Source organism: Malaclemys terrapin, chromosome 2 (assembly GCF_027887155.1).
Source record: "Malaclemys terrapin pileata isolate rMalTer1 chromosome 2, rMalTer1.hap1, whole genome shotgun sequence".
NCBI lineage: Eukaryota > Metazoa > Chordata > Testudines > Emydidae > Malaclemys > Malaclemys terrapin.
In genome coordinates, this window is record NC_071506.1 from 75,935,312 (window position 1) to 75,952,980 (window position 17,669).

Here is a 17,669-nt window from a genome sequence, read left to right on the forward strand (position 1 = left end):
TTTAGTTTTTCTCTCTCTCTTCTTCTCCCTCCCCCACCAGCCCACTGTTAATGTGTGGTACTCACACAACAGGGGATACTGACTACATAAGGGAAACAACAAAGCTGACTTCACAAAGTACAGTGAACAAAGAAAGTAAACTGAAAAGAAAATACTCTCCTCTAACCTGTTTGTTATAGCAGTCTGATATCTTTCTTATAATAGCTTAAAAAATTGCTGGCAAAGGCCTAATTAAATTGACAATGTGTCTCAGTGATCAGTAACATGAACTTACTTGTGGAAGTACAAGAGATGTGGTTTTTGAGCTTCTGGAGAGTATATACATAAAGAGCTTTCCATGGTTTATTATGGAAACGCTAATTATGGCTCCATAGTTAAGGTTGAGTTGATTTTTTTGCACATAAAACAGTGATTTTTTTCCACCCTCTTGTATATGAAAAATACTGTGTATCCTTACCAACATTTCTGTACTTTCTCTGAGTACTGAATTATTTTTTAGGAGAATGTACAAATATATCTGTTGAATAGTGAGTTAAAATTAATTTAAAATGGGTTCTTTAAGAAATTTAGCGCAGTGTGTCAACTTTTATTATCCCTAATAATCTGAACAATGAAATAACACTCTATTCAAATATTCCATATTATTAAAAATCATTGACATTTTGTGCATAAGGAACACTTGAAGATACTAGGTTGTAATTAAACTAGGCTAATGATTAATAGATAAATCTAAGTAAACAGCCCATGTCACTATTAGTTGGGGCTCTTGTGGCATTAAAAAATCCAAGCAATCACTCTCTCTCTGACTCAGTAAAATGAACAGAATCATAACATGAAAATTAGTTTTTAGTGTCATGAGAGAAACTGAACCCATGTATCAGGAGTTGTCTTTGGTCAGTTAGTTGGCACTTGCTGTCACTGCTCCTTTGAAGTTATGTGGTGGCTGTATGCTAGTTAGAGCATCTGTGTTTAAAAGGCTCCCCGTGGCACTACTGGCTTGGCCATGCTTCATAGTGAGGCAGCACTGCCTTGGGAGCTGAGGCAGGAATACAGAGGGATCACTAAGGGTATGTCTACACTGCAATTAAAAACCTGCGACTGAGTCAAGCCAGCTGATTCAGGCTTACGGTGCTCAGGCTGTAGGGCTGTTGAATTGCAGTTTAAACACCTACGATTGGGCTCTAGGACTCCACAAGATGGGAGGGTCCCAGAGCTCAGGCTGCAGCCTAAGCCTGAAAGTCTACATCCCTATTTAACAGCCCCACAGCCTGAGCCCCGCAAGCCAACTCGGCCGGCATGGGGCCAGCTCCAGGTGTCTAGTTGCAATATAGACATTCCTAATTTGGGACCACAAACACTAATATGCATTAATCACAATCATTTGTTGGCTGTGTAGTTAATCTCAGTGTAGTTTGTCTAGGAATATGAACAGTACTTGAATGTCCATCTAATTTATAAAACTGCAAAAATTCATGCATTTAAAGCTGATGATTGTAATTAGTATAAACAAAGTGCTCCCAGAGTGAGTTTTTGTAAAATAGGGGTTTCAAAATAAATGATGACCCGTCTTTAATTACAATAACACAGTTGATACCAATTTAACATGTTTCTTTACAAACCTTTTTCCTTGTTCCTTCTCCCCTTACCCTACAGGTATAAACTCCTGAGGTATTCCAGAGAGCGTCAGTACATTGATGGGTTGAACAATTTAATATATACTCCTAAAATACTCATCAGTAGATTTTATAAAAATATAACTGTAAACCTCATACCAGAGCTAGCTCCTGTTAAAGACTATTGATGGAAGTGGAGTGGCAAGCTACACTCCTGGAGTTCGAACTTGTAACACTGGAAAATACAAATTAAAGACATATGAAAAGACCTTAAATTAGGTCTTTTTGACTATTTGATGAAAGATGTTTGGGAAGAGAAGAAAAATGACTGCATGTGTTACCATGCATTCTATTATGAAAAGAAATGCCAGCAGCTACTACTCAATGTTTACAGCATGGACTACTATATTCAAGCCTTGTTTCACCATATTCTCTATCTTAAGCCACTCAACTATATATACTGCAGAAAACAGATCTGTAGCTTGTTTGGAAGCCAAGAGAGAGGCCTTTTCTCCCAGGAAATTTTTATAGTTAAAAACCGTAACTTAAATGAATGCTTTTTGTTTCCTTTTTAAAATGTGTTTTGTAAATATGTGATGTAAATTAATGTGCTCAAATAGCTTTTTAAATATGGTAAATTATGCTTCAGTATGTATTTAGGTATATTACCGTTTTCATTCTGTGTTCAGTAGCATGAAAGAACAAATGTAAATATTTGTGTTTAAACAAAGTTTATACCTTATATGAAATGATGGAACTATCAATAATTGATGGCCAGCTATGACTGTAAACTGTTATACAAGTTTTGAGCTTTAGGCCTGCTGCATATCTGTATAGAAGAATTAATTTAACATGTAAGCTTGCTAGGAAGAAAGCTTTTAATTTTACTTCTTACTAGTAAAATCCTATGATTCCCTGCTTGCCATCTAAATCATAGTTTATGCATATTGCATGTGCATTTTAGAAAAATCTTAAGGTTGTTGCATATCATGATATACAGGAACTCTTACTTTAATTGTCTGCACATGTGCCACAAGTGTCAATATCAGGGATTTTATGCCTAAAACAGTGTGTTCAAGTCTGTGTATTGTAGTTTGGTAGTATCTTCTTTTTTATTCCTAGTAAACAGCACTTTTATTCCTCAAGAATCAGAAGAGCCAAAAATGTATCTTCATTGGAAGACAAATGTTAAAGTTAATTTTTTAAAGAATTGATAGTAAAATATATTCCTAACCTTTGTAGGGTGGGATTTTTAAAAGCACACTGTGGGCCTAACTGCTCCATTGATTATGATAGGATCAATGGAACCAGAATTAAGCCAGTGCTGAGTGCTTTTGAAAATCTTCCCCATAATATATTAATCAGCATAGATATTAAGGGCCTAATCCTTTGAAGTGCTGAGCACTTCCTGTAAAGTGCTAAGCACCCTCAACTTCATGACTTGCAGTGAAATTGAGGGTACTCAGGACTGATCAGGATAGATCCCAGATAATTGTCTATTTTTGTGGAATTAAATGCATGAATATCTAGCCTCTATGTTTTTGTTCATCATAAATCTTAATTTTCCTTTTGCTTTGCCTGTATTGTTATGCTATCTAATAGCATCCCATTCAGAAACACTATCTTTGCCTAATATTTTTATATATCCATAGGTAATATGATGTAAGGAGGTAGTCTGAAACACTTATTTTCTCTGTTAATGCAACACAAATCAGTTAAATGTTGACCAAGATGATCTATGAGATTATTTTGTGACTGTCACAATCATTCAGTGATTTAGGAACCAAAGACTTTCTTCTGCTCCCCTGAAGAATAAAAAACAGTGTATTGATAAATTATTTATTATATAGTGTTCCTGTAAGAGTGCTGATAAGAAATACCAATCTAATCTCACTGCCCATTTGTGTGCCTCCTGGATTTACCACAGCACATGGTGGGATGCAGGTGTTTGCTGTTAGCATCTTTTCTTTTACGGCCATCCCAGCAGCAAGTTGTGCCCCTGGCCATTCTTTAATGAAAGTTGTGAGTATACTTGTAAACATTCCAATAATTTGCAGAAAGATGGTAATTACTGATTTGATTGACATAGTTGAAAGCAGGCTGTAGGAGATATTTCATATTGTATTGGAATGATCTTTAAATCTAGTCAGTATAGTATTCTATAGAAACTATTTAATGTAGAGGAAAAATAACAAAAGATTAGCATAAACTGAACAAACCCTTAAAATAAGCATGCTTGAGTTTTTATATTACTACTTGATATATTTCTGTATTTGAGCATACTGAATATTTTGAGAGGCAGATGAGTAGATGTGAACTCAATAACTAGTATACTAAATAAGCAGCTATATTCTCAAAGTAAATTTGGTCTTATATCCATATGTCACATTAGCTGAACACATTTCCTGCAGGATTGTTAAAAGGAATAGTTTTTAAATGTCTGACTTTATTTTGAAGTGTTTTCTGGTATTCAGTACCATCAATTTTAGCACCTTTGCTTGTGAGGCATCTTTAGGTAGTTTAGGTTTGTGCCTTGTTTCTCCAGCATGCTTTTATCGACATGTCCATTTCTCAGTTATGCCTGTGGAAGACATCCAGTGAAATTAATGTTTGATTTGGGTTTTTTAATATCTCCTGGTGCATTTTAAAAAAATACACATGAATATGCTTCAGCCAAAGTCCTGGAACTTTGCAAAGTGATTAATTAAGTGTTGATTAATCATGTACTGTCTAAGAGAGAGAAAATGTTGTGATTTAATACATAGTCACAATTATATATAAATGAGTTAACAAGGCATAACTGTAATTTCTTTAATTTAACATGACACAAACTTATGTCCCAATTTGACACAGCTTAATTAAAAAAGATGTTTACCAATCATTTTTGCCAGATACGTACCTTTTAGTATCAGGAAGTTTTAAAGGCTGCCATCTTATTATTGATATTACACCAAAATAATGTGTGTACACTCTGTCTGAACCCAGTACTGTTCTGTAGCAGACTTTAACATAAACAGTGCCTTCAAAGAAAAGAAATGAAGTGCAGAGCTGAGAGCTATGCACATTCCTTTTGACAACATGCTTAATTCTAGTAAAACAGAAAAGAATTCATGCTGGCATTTTGGTTCCGGACAGACAGCAAATTTGACTGTTCCTCAACAGAGGACATGACATATAGAAAAAATATTTTCGAGATTCTGAAAGGGTTTTACAAATTAAGAGGTAGAAATGCTATAAAAACACTAACAGTGTCTCAAGTCCAGTCATCTAAATTTCCTTCCCATCTGCCATATTTTAAATTACAATGAGAAAAATATAAAATATAGTATTCTCCTTGAAACCAAGAATATATTGACAAACAAATGCAAAATGTTTATTCTTAGATCTTTTAGGTCTATTTTTGTACTCTTCTGTTTAAAATAATATATTAGTCTTATAGTGGATTACAAATAAGCCAATTATAAAAATTTAAAAGGACACATTGCATATCAGCAAGAGGAAGTGTACTTAAGATTTTATTTTCAGAGGTAGCTGAGGCAAGCTTATTGAAAACTGCACTGAAACAATTGCTGGCAATTTCCTGTGTACTATCATACTTTTATTTTTGTTTTGTTCATGAAAATGTTTGTACTTTTTTATCATTGTCTTTTTTTAAATATAATGTTCTAAAGACTTGCGTGGTTGTCTAATTTTTTCCCCCTTCTAGGCACTGTATTCTATGGAAGGTGGCTCCTTCAATGAATTCTATTTAGAAAAAAATAAGCATTAGTTGAAGGGTTTGGTACAGTATTACTCCCACGTTGACCTCACAGCTTGACGGGATGGGAAATTTCTTATTTGATAAGGACTCATTTGTAGAAGCCTTTTACAGATAAAATTGAAACATGTTTTCAGAGCATGTTAAATGATTTTATAAAAAAATTAACTTTTTAAAATTGTGACAGCATAAGGTGAGAATTATTTGTGGCAGGACCCACTCTTTAAATTTTGCCCAGCATAATGCAGCCTTGAGTCTGACTTCTGGTGTGTCTAGGTGCTATTGCAGATGTGGTCCACCTGAGTCTGAGAAGGAACCAGAATTTACCAATGTACATTGCCAAAGAGCCTCAGTAATATGTCAGCAGCCCCCCATCAACTCTTGCCCCCCGTTCCCAGCGTTTCCCACCCACCAATCAGCACCTTCCCCTCCCTCCCCGCACCTCCCGATCAGCTGTTTCGTGGCATGCAGGAGGCTCTGGTGGGGGTGGAGGAGGAGCGAGGGCATGGCAGGCTCAGGAGAGGGGGTGGGAAGGGGTGGTGTGGGGGCAGGGCCTGTCGCAGAGGGTTGAGCAGGGGTCGAGCAATGAGCCACCCCCTGGCACATTGGAAAGTTGGCGCCTGTAACTCCAGCCCCGGAGTCAGTACCTATACAAGGAGCCACATATTAACTTCTGAATAGCTGCATGTGGCTCCGGAGCCACAGGTTGGCCACCCCTGTGCTATTGTAATACAATACATTGTTAAAACTGTTACAAAATCTAAAAATGTTATACCTCAGCTAATTAACAGATTTGATCTCCTGCTGAAATGTTTGGAGTGAAATACAACAATTTAGTAATACTTAGCTCTTATAACACTTTTCATCTATTTAGATCTGAAAGTACTTGAAAAAAATAAAGTATGGTGGTCCAAAGATACTATATTGATTGGAGCCTAACTAATAAGTTTCTTCTTCTTAGCATAAAACAGCACAGCTGTCCTAGAAATATTCTGAACTGCTACAAGTAGCAGGAAAATACCCCAGTATCAAGAGAGTTCAACCAAGCTTCTTGGAATTATTAAACCTGGGAGCAGACAGAGCTCCTCATTTGTCAGTGGTTCCCCCTTCTCATCTGTCATTCATTTCTGTTAATTATTATTACAGTAGTAGTTAGAGCCCCCATCACAACTGTGGCCAAGTTTATATGTACTGTACAAACATAGGTAATGATCTTTGCGTTAGCACTTGGGTTCTAAATGACAAGTGACATGCAAAAGGAGAAGGACGATATTTTAAAATACACACCTGTATACTGTTTGTCTTATTTACAATATGCATTTGCTGTTTAATTATATAAATATTAGCTATTCCTGAATGCCATACAACCTTGTCATCATTTGTAGGCATAGCTGCAGAACTGCGACATCAGGGAAATCAGTGGGACTCTGTGCAGGGGCTCCATGTTATTGCCTCTTTTGGTAGGGTCTGGGCCCAAGTAAACAATGTACTAATGAAGATAATTCAGTAAATATGTCTTGTTCCATAATTTTGTGTTTGAGACTTTTTTTGCGTTACAGATCTATTTTTTTCACAGTTCTTTGTGATAAGGACTATGGCTTATCGGCAATATAGAAGATTTCAGTTTACTTTCAGTATATCAGCAGTGGATTTTCAGTGTAGTTTTTTACAACCCTCAGACAGTGTTTCTTCTGAACCAAAAAAAAAAAATTTTTGAAAGAGTAACTGAAAACATTTTTAAGAAGAAACGTTTATTGACTTTACCAGAATTAACACATTCATTAAATAAAAATCCATTGCGTAGCAGTTTGCTTCTGAGTTAGTGTTTGAAGATGAAAAATGTTATGTGAGTAATAAGACTGATTATTGCAGAATCATTCATTATAGGAAATCAATCTACAAATCTTAAATTGACCAATGTAGGAGAATTTGCATGGTTAATGTGTAGTTCCTAATTCCTTTGGTTCACTAACTATAGCTGTAGTTGAGTAGGAAAAGGGACTGATGAGAACAGCAATAGTATAATGACGATGACCAGAATCATTAGCAGTGAATACCACCTGGAGAAGAGAGAGAAAAAAACACTTGAGAGCTTGAAACATAGTTGTACGTTTTTAAAGCCAGAAGAACCATTGTGATCATCTTATCTGGCCACTTGCATATCACAAGCCATAGAATTTACCCACATTAATTCCTGTTTGAACCAGAGTAAATTTGTTAGAAAAAAGTCCAATCTTAATTTAAATCTTTCCAGTGATGGAGAATCCACCACAACCCTTCGTAACTAACCATTGGAACAACTTACCCTCACTGTTTAAAAACTTGCTCCTTATTTCTTGTCTAAATTTGTGTAGCTTCAACTTCCAGTCATTGGATCTTGTTATAACTTTATCTGCTGAATTTGAAGAGCCCTCTATTATTTTTCCCCCCATGTAGGTATTTGTGGACTGTGATCAACTCACCCCTTAATCTTCTCTTTGATAGGCTAAATAGATTGAGATCCATATATTTATCACTATAAGACACGTTTTACAATCCTTTAATCATGGCTCTTCTCTGAACCCTTTCTAACTTATCAATAAAAAGAAGAACAGGAGTACTTGTGGCACCTTAGAGACTAACAAATTTATTAGAGCATAAGCTTTCGTGGACTACAGACCACTTCTTCGGCTGTAGTCCACGAAAGCTTATGCTCTAATAAATTTGTTAGTCTCTAAAGTGCCACAAGTACTCCTGTTCTTCTTTTTGCGGATACAGACTAACACGGCTGTTACTCTGTAACTTATCAATATCCTTCTTGAAGTGTGGCACAGTATTTCAGTAGCATTGCACCAGTGCCAAATATATAGGTAATATACCCTCTGCTCCTCAAGATTCCCTTGCTTATACATCTACGGCTCTCATTAGCCCTTTTGGCCTCAGTGTTGCATTGGGAGCTTATGTTCAGCTAATTCTCCACCACGACCCTCCAGCCCTTTTTAGAATCACCGTTTCCCAAGGTAGAGTGCCCATCCTGTAATTATGGCTGGTATTCTTTGTTTATTAAATCTGGCTGTACTGAAACATAGTGTGTTTGCATCCAACTTATCAAGTGATCCAGATGGCTCTGTATCTGACCTGTCCTCTTCATTACTTGCCAGTCCCCAAATAACAAGCTGTGCCTCAAAACTATTGTATACAATTAACCTCAAGTTTTAATTTTGGAAGCATGCATATTCTTGTCTAATATTTTGATGAAAATTTGCTGCCACTGTTTTTACATTTTGTTAATTATATAAAGCTAGTAAAATATGTGCATGACCTTATAAATCAGTGTTGTTACAGTACAGACACAGCATTTGATTGATGTGCTTGTTGACCGTGAGGTATTGTTGACCATTTGTGAACCCTACTAGGGATAGATGTTTATTCTCTCTTTGCTCTCAGCAGACTCTAAGGTTATGTAACACAGCATGCTGGCCCTTCTATTATTGGGACTAACCTTGTAACTGAAAAAAGGTGATTACGGAACTATATCATATGAAATCTGGGCTCAGTGAGAGATGGAGGGGAAGGATGTCTTTAGATAGGAGGGAGAGGAATCATGCAGAAGGATTAGTCAGAGAAACTAAGCTAGTGAGTAAAGCTTTGTGGAAAGACAGAAACTCTGGAGAGGGGTAAACTGGCAAGAGAGGAGACCTGGAGCAACGCAGTGGAGGTGTGGGAGTGTGGCCGGAGTTGACACTTCTACTTATTTAGGGCCGCCTCAGAAGGAGGTTCAACAGAAAGTGGAAGCAACCTCTTTCCCTTCACACAGCCTCATGTCCTTGGTAAGGAGCTGCTTAGCCGTGGGTATGGGCAAAGGAATTGTCAATACCACCACTGTAAGTGTGTATCCTTGTGTCAACAAGGGAAAAGGGCTACTGAGTCCATGGAGGGCAGTTGAAGATTACCAAGCCTGGAGAGAGCTGGAAGACTGCTTTGTTACTTGAAAATGAGAGAATTTTTACTAAGATTTGGCAGGATGGTTAAACCTCAGATTACCCCATCTACCATGGAGACTGCAGACCACTAGCTGAAGAGGTGAAACTGAGGCACCAACACCGGAAAGGTAAGCTAATTACAGGGTAATAGATGACAATTACTTGTCTGTATTGATGCTTCCTTTGTCTTGTGTTCCATTCAATGTATAACACGGGAGATATTTAGTCGTAACTGCTGTGCCATTAGGATGCAGATGATCAGCTTTTTATGAGGTACTTCAGGCTTGGACCAGGTTAATTTGGCTTTTCTAGCATCTATCCAAGATACAGGTTGGATGACAGTAAGTTGGTCAACTCAGATAAAACAGAGATAATATTGGTACATTGGGGAAAACCACCAAGGAAATGGCAGAGGTTAGTATCAGTTCTTTTTGAGCAAGTTGTTTTTTCCTGTCTTTTGTCCTTGAAGTCTGAAACTTAAGGTATTACTAGATCATTCGTTATCCAGAAGCAGCCAAAGAGCAGCAGAAGCTAAGAGTGTGTTTACATGGGGTGAGAGGGTGAAGATTTTCATTTAAAACAGTTTCTTTCTGTTGTGTACAGTATGTAAACCTTCTAAGCATTTAGGAGTGGAAAAATGAACAATTAAGGGATGGAAGGTAAGCATTCAAATCTGTTGACAGTTCACACAAGCTCTTAAGTGTATGTACACATGAAAAGCAAATTTAGCTCTATTCCCTGAATTCCTTTCCAGACTCTGCTTATAGGCCAGAAACCCTCTTAAACCCAACTGCCCTAGATTGTATTCATTTCTAGTACAGACTAGTTTTACATATCACCATCTACTCACTATGTATAACCAGTTCATCTCCCCATTTTAAACCAAACACCAAAAATCTTGCTATCTCCTCTCCACATGTGGACCAAAGACTCAATGCTCCCTTATTTCAGATAACCATGATCATTGAGAGTCCAGCATAGCGTTCATTCTGTATGTGCAGTTCCAAAAGAACAATGTTCTCTCCATTATTCCACAGTGAACCAGAAAATACAAACTAACCCAACCATCCTCCCTATGCAGATTTAAAACTTCATACTTTTCCTGCTAATATTCACCCTCTTGTGAGTCAGACACAGCTTCCAACTTCATCCAATCTGTATATTTAAGCTGCATATCTCAAAATATTCAGTTAATCACACCAGGCTAATATCTTATTTATCTGGCACATGTACATTAAGAGATTGTATGAACTGCAGATGGGATTTTCAACAGGCCCTAAGTGACTTGGCATAAGTCCTATTGACTTTTAATGTCCCAACCTCTGAATGTAGTTAAGTATTTATCTATTTTCCCTTAATTGATTATTTTTATTCTATACTTTAAATATTTAGCTACATTGGACATAGTCATAGCCTTATCTTAAAGTTTTAATTGTGTATATCTTTAAGAAGTGACCAATGAAGACTCAAGGTCCTCTGTACAGTCCCCAGCACTAACCTCTCTCTTGAAAAACTCCTAAGCTTCATGTGACAGGGTTGCTGGCACCGGAAACTCATATTGCCTTACATAAATCATGATTCCTGCAAAGTTCCCAGCTCCTGACAGGTTTCATTCTGCAAGGTCTCTAGCTACCCTGCTTTCCTTGCCCTCTATAGTACTGTATGTTCTGTGGATTCCTAATTTACTGGTGTCTTGCACTGCCCTGTCAAGCTTAGGAATTATCTACAAGTTCCTATTTCTCATCTATTCTCCTTGCCATACATAGACTTTATGATATATACACCTCTATTCCAAACAGTCAGATTTTGGAAATAATATTTTAATTAGCCCATTCTGTTGATTTCAATTATATTTAACTGTAAAGTTAAATTTTAGAGTCAAGTTTTTTTACAATTAAGGGGACGCTAAAAAGTTTAACACTTGTGAAAATGTTGAAATTGTCACTTTTTAAACATTTCCAGGTTTGGTTTCAACCAAATACCACAACTGTCTTATACTGTGGGCCTTAAGTGGCTAAGGGATTGTTTCTTTCTTCATATTGTACCCAGCTGTAGAAATAATTTGGGATGGTCAAACTGATAGCTGCAAGATGTTTGTTTGTTGGCTGCTGGTAAAGTGTTTTCAGTGGAGGGTCCTCCACTCTGGAACTTAACATCCCCTCCTCCCCAAACCTTGATGCAACAGAGAAGGCTGGAGATTTTCAGAACAGTTTTCAAAACTGATGTATTCAGGATTTCTTGGGGAGGGGAATGAACTGAAAAAGAACTTAGCTTGAAATATTGTTAATATTAAACCATCTTATTTATCTAGACTTTAAAGAACTGTGTTGCATGCAGGTAGAGCATTGGATCAACTTTTCTTTAAAAATCTAAATAAAATCAATTGCATATGAAGCTGCTGTACTGCTACCACTGTGTGGCAAACATCATTAACAAAAGCATTGGTGATGGGCCAAGGAAAATATGGAACCCTCCTTCCCCACTAGACTGAGGGAGAAATAGCCCTGCTATTCTTCTTCCACAGGTACCCCCAAAAACCTAGGAAGGACCACTGGGTGGCTGCAAAAGTGGGGGGGGGGGAGGGGAAAGTCCCTAGATGAGAAACAAGTCTAGGAGCTTGCTGAGAGAAAATGGGAGGCTAGTTCTGGGGTATTTGGTGTGTGGAAATTCCTGTGGAGCTTTGAGTTTGCAAATTTGAACTGCTCAGTGAACCTGAAGGTGTTAGTTCATGGCAAAGCCTTTGAAACTGGAGAGCAATAAATGGACGCAGTTATTAATTAAACCCTATACAGTTAACACAGCCTTGTTCTGTGCAATTATAGGTCCTTTTTAAAATGTGAAATAGAAATATAATGAATACTCACATCAGCATGTTCATGGAATGGGTTAAGGCCAAGTCCCTTCCAGTAAGTGACTGTGTCAAACTCGATCTTGTATAACCCTGTTACAAATTGTTTCTCGGTTGTAAGCTCATGGATCTCACCATATTCATTGGTTTTTCTGTATGAGAGCAAGATAATATACATTTATTTGTGTTCAGATGTCTGAAAGAAAGAGGCAATATATAGCATTGAACTACAATGACATTCTGTAGCCAGACATCTGGGAAAATGCTGACTGGTCATCTGAAATAACTTGTTCCTTTCTGTACTGTGGCGGCCTCACAAAGTCTGTCCTTGCATCTAGATTTTCCGTGCATACCACAAAGTATGTCTGGGCTGTAGAAACTTCTTTATTGTTACTGCTGCAAAGATTGGAGGTGAGTCAAAAGAAACCTGGCATGGGTGTTCACTGTCTGCTGATAAGGCTGTTGGGCCGAGCCCAGAGTTGTTTAAATGTTACTTCAGAGCCAGCAGGGGGCACACAAGAAAAACTCACTGTTGGCCTAAGAGTGCATAACTCTCATGATGTTTTAATAAACACATTTAAACTAGTGGTTATTTACTCTATTAATACTTCACATAAGGTTGTTCCTAATTCGTTTTCTTTTTAGGAGAGTATTTTGTTCTGGTTTATTTACAAGAACACTCTTTGTTTATAATTTATTTGAATTACACTGAGGTTGCCATAAGTTTGACCAAGAGTATAGTCTTATGAAATCTTATTAGTCCATTGCGTTGTTTGACCTTCACAAGCAGATAGACTAATTTAAACAAACCTATCAGGACATTAGTATTGTCTAGAAACTGCAGAGCTTTAATTGCTAGCCAATGTGGGGATGTGGAGCCTGTATTGAATTTTGTCTCCTGGCTTAATGTAGCTCCTCTAGAAATACTCTGTTTCCACTTAATCAGTCCTATAGTGTAGGAACTAGTGATTGGATATCAGTGGATAGTATAACGCTTGTATTTTATGTTAGTGTTTCAATAATCTCCATCCATTGTTTAAAGTTCTGAATGCTGAGACTCAGTCTCTAAATGTCTGTTGTATTTTTTCATTACAATAAAAGGCAAACACTAATCAGTACATCAACTGACGCATTCGAGTCCCTCATTTGTTTTAGTATAAGACAAGGAAATTCAGCACTTAATGATAAACCATCTAGGATGCCATTTTCATATTTTACTAGAATGCTTTCAAGCCTGTTCTTAGAATTTTTCCTGATTGATTAAAATGTTTGTCTACTTTTTCTTTATCCTACATTGATCACTGTTAAGCAACTCTCCATTTACTCAACAAACTTTCTCAAGTAAACCCTGATAACTCTTTTAGCTAAAAGTACAGTGATGGGCTAGAGTGAGCTTATGAGACTCCTTTTGTTAAAATTCCACTACCACACTGAAGTGAGTGTGGAGGTAATTTCTCTGTCTCTAATGAAGTTCAAGTACTCTGCCAAATAGAACTAATAAAATTACCACTGCATGTTCTTTGCATCAGATCTCAGGTTTTTTTTAAATACCCTCAGAAACTGACCTTAGAGCATCCAACTCTCCCCCCCACCTACACACACACAATGTTTTCACACACACCTGCCCACACATTCCACCTCCCAATTGCACTGTATTGTGTATATTATCAGTATAGTCAATATGTTTTTTAGCAATAAGTATACATATCTCAAGCAGCAGCATATGCTTTAAGCTGTTTACCACGTGCTCTTGCTTCCTTCTCTGGGTATGAGGGCACATTTTGGTTTAAATGGGAAAACATATGGCTAGATTTTCCATTCCTTCACCCCTATTCAGTGTGATCATATGCAGCCCTGGGCCATTAGGTTTGTCAGAGGCTAACTCTTTAAACAATGTATTGACACCTTCTAATAATTGGAGCACCACCACTATAAGCATTCCTTTGTATAATAATATTGGAGAACTTGCATACAGTTTTGATGTAGGCTCATTATTGGTCTGAGACTGTGATCCCATTAGTGGTGGATTCCTGCAGTGTGATGACTTCAACTATCCACTTTCTGAAATGATCCAGGCTATTGTAGGCTACTTGACAGAGGATAATGGTTTCCCTAGACTTTCTCCTGGAAGTTGCTATCCTATCTTGAAACAATATTTTTATGCTCCAGTGCAGCCAGAATTCTTAACTAGAGTTTTAAACTTCAAACAGATTAGAAGTCTTCTGACTAGGCCATATTATATTATGTAGAAATTGGTGGGCATTCATTCTCTGACAACATGCCAGAGCAGAGGTGAACTTCATACCAAGAACTGATGTGTTGCTTGTAGCCATAAAGTGAAGTGTCATGAAGAGGGAAGAGTCAAAGAGCAATTGAAGGAAGAAAAGTTTTCTATACCACATTTCATGCTGCCTGTGACTTACCTCCCTTGTGTTTACAATTTTTTCAAACCATCCAGGAGTCAGTCTGCTAGCTTTGCAGCTATAATTATTTAGAAGAGACCCACACACACAGTAAATATTTGGTGTAGGCATAAATTACCTTATTACTTCTCAGATTGTAACTAATGACATTATACATATGTTTTTAAGATGAATGCATGTAAAAGGTGAGTTTTCTAATCTTTGGCCTCTTTCAATGCCTCCCTCGCCCCCTTCTCGTTGTATTATATGACTTACCCTGAACTTAAGAGCTGCCAGGTCCCATCATCAGCCTTTTTATATAATTTAACTGGTACACTGGAAGCTGCACTTCCTCTGACTGCATCTAGAATTTTCACAACAAGAGGGTGCTTGGAATCATGAGAGTCCTGCATGTAGGGAAAAGAGAGATGTAATTCTTGTATAGCAAATTATATAGGAGTGATGGGCCATGATAAAGCATGTCCTTCAGAAATTGCATGTTTTAGAATTAGAGGGTATCACATTTTCATATACCAACTACACAAGTTTACTGTATAATACAAAAATTTAGCCTGCAGGATCAGAGGGAGCAAGCATATACTGCACCCTACAAAGGGGTGCACTCGTGTGCACTGAGAACCTGTCCTCAGAGACAGAATGCCTCTCCGTACTTGGTTCTGGGATGATACAGTTCTGACTAGCATCCCGTGCAGAGTTGTTGCTAACTGGCACAACCAAGCCCACAGATGACAGAATAAAAATTTAATCCTGGAAGCGGGGAGTGGATGATTTGGAATCCAACAGCCTGATCTCCTTGTTTTAGTGTGGGGGCTAGAGGAGTCAGGAGAGGCTTCACGGTGGTCACATTATCCCATTCCTCCTTTTGTTCAACTGTGGCAAGCCGTGCACATGTGCTCTCTCTCGCTATCATAACCCCATTATGGGCCAGACTGTGGTCAGCCCTTGGGCAAGTGTGCATGGGTGAGAAAAGTATAAGAAGCTTCCCCTGCACAAAGCCTGCAACAGTTATATTCCATGTGCTCATTAGATCAGTGACTGCTTCCTCCCTGAGAAGCCAGCAACCCCAGAGGGAATGAGGATAAAACAGGGCCATGCCCCTCCCATAACCCCTTAAGTAAAAAAGAAACTAGAACTCTATGGTAGCTGCTGGTTAGTGATAATTACCAAGTGTTTAACCATCATTGGTTTCAAAAATCAGGTTTCAGTTTCTGAATTTTTTAAAAAAGAAAGGTTCTTACTTAAAAATTGTAATAACTTAAACTGTAGGACCCCTTCCCTCACCTGAAATCCCTTCTGGGGACCCATGACAATCTACCTCACCTCTGGGGATTCTGCCACATAGCCTGAGAAAAGCTCATCTATTAAACTAACAAACTGAAATTAACTCTGTGCCCCTGCTTGACTTTCTCACTCCCCTGTCCCACCCACCCCAATTTCTATGATGAAGAGCCTCCTGCCTGCTGAGGTTTCTGATGTAATCAGTGGGGCAGATTGTAGCAGGAGTGGTCAACTTCTATGGATAAAGGAGTTTCTGAGCCATCATCTCAGAAGCTTTGTCGGGGTGTGGAGGGCAGAATAAGCAAAACCTGTTTTTCTCCACACCAAAATCGTATGGACTAGCTTCTCCAAACATCAGAAGTGGCCCTGTGGAGCAGAGTGGGAGTACAAGAGCAATACTGCTGGGAGAGATCAACAGGCTACACAGTGTGTGGATCTCCCACATTTTTCAGAGCCACATGAGTGCAACCAGAAGTGAGAGTAGGGGAAAGGGGGCTTTAGACTTGGTCCCAGGCCTTTTTCAGAGCAGTGGATGTGGCAATCCATTCCAACTACAGAATGGTGATGGGGAGACCTAGAGCAATAAAGGAAGAGTGGGTAGAGAAGAGACCAGGCACCACTTCATTTCCCTTCTCTGCTGAGGTTGCAGCAAGAGCCATTACAGAAGGAATTAGCAGTGAGTCAGTAGGCAGCAGTTGGCAGGCCTGCTGGGAGATGAATTCTCATGTCATATATCCACCCAACCAGTACTGCCCATTGAGATGTTGTTCAGCTGATGACGGCTTTGATGTCTTGTGAGGGAAGGAGTTGCTTCTCCACAGTCTCCCAAAGCTGAAACATATTTGGGAGGGAAGGTCCTTTTTAATGGCTGTTGAAATTGTCCTGATAGCAGGTGCTACCTCCTATTACAGCTTATCTTCTGCTTTCATCAACATAAATAACTACAGCAAATGGGGAAAGCACTTTTTTTGTAGAAATAAGAAAAGAGGTAGAAGAGTGCAGGGCCAACACACAATATACAATTAAAATAAATGTAATAAAATAGACTGATTTGTCTTTCACTTATTCCAATTCTCATCATTTTAAAAAAGAAAGATGAGGTAGGTTACGTCGATCACATGTGAAAGGTCACCTCAATATCGAAACACTTACCAATGGCGCAGCTTCAGAGAAAAACACCAGTCCAGCTAAGAAAACAAGGAGCAAAGAACGAAAGGCCATTCTGCTTGCAGTTTGAGTCTCACAGTGTCAGCAACTAGAAACTGAGGGGATTTGGGATTTTATACCCAATCCCTTCAAATTAGGCTGCTTATCAAATGCTGTATGACTTCAAAGCTGCTGATTCTGATTGTTTACTTAGTAAATAGTAAGAGAATAAGTAACCCACACAAACATGAACCTTGCCTGTGGAGATTAGTCTGCTGCATTATCTTCTGTAAAATAACTTGGATCACTTTTTTGTGTCGCTGATCCGCTGATTACAATTACTTTATTGTAAATGGCCTATTCCCTCCATGTTTCCTGTTCTGTTTTACATTGCTGTACTGTATGTGGTCTTGACAATGTGTGAGAAAGTAGATTTTCCTTCTCTCTTGCACGATGATATACTTTTAATTTTTAGTCTGGATTTCATTCTTGTCATAGCATGGAAAATATTCTCATCCATAGAATCAGCAACCTCTCAGTTTATCTGATGAAAACTGGTTTCAGAGTAGCAGCCGTGTTAGTCTGTATCAGCAAAAAGAACAGGAGTACTTGTGGCACCTTAGAGACTAACAGATTTATTAG

At 38.2% G+C, this 17,669-nt stretch overlaps 2 protein-coding genes across 3 annotated transcripts in view; one reads left to right on the forward strand and one right to left on the reverse strand.

The window, feature by feature from the left end:
• Positions 1 to 5,285, forward strand: part of B4GALT6 (beta-1,4-galactosyltransferase 6) — a 49,920-nt gene extending 44,635 nt beyond the window's left edge. The window contains exon 9 of one of the 2 annotated variants that reach the window (XM_054019268.1): positions 1,654 to 5,285. In XM_054019268.1, coding sequence (XP_053875243.1) covers positions 1,654 to 1,801 — 148 coding nt within the window. In that variant the 3' untranslated portion in view covers positions 1,802 to 5,285. The remainder of the gene's footprint in view (positions 1 to 1,653) is intronic. The other variant, XM_054019269.1, reaches the window with a different exon arrangement.
• A 1,817-nt stretch (positions 5,286 to 7,102) lies between these two features.
• On the reverse strand, positions 7,103 to 17,168 carry LOC128831983 (transthyretin-like). The gene is made up of 4 exons (XM_054018973.1): positions 17,034 to 17,168; positions 14,859 to 14,989; positions 12,197 to 12,332; positions 7,103 to 7,430 (listed from the first exon to the last, which is right to left on the reverse strand). The coding sequence occupies exons 1-4, from the start codon at positions 17,100 to 17,102 to the stop codon at positions 7,308 to 7,310; spliced, it is 459 nt and encodes a 152-aa protein (XP_053874948.1). The 5' UTR covers positions 17,103 to 17,168; the 3' UTR covers positions 7,103 to 7,307.
• Positions 17,169 to 17,669: the final 501 nt, after the last annotated feature.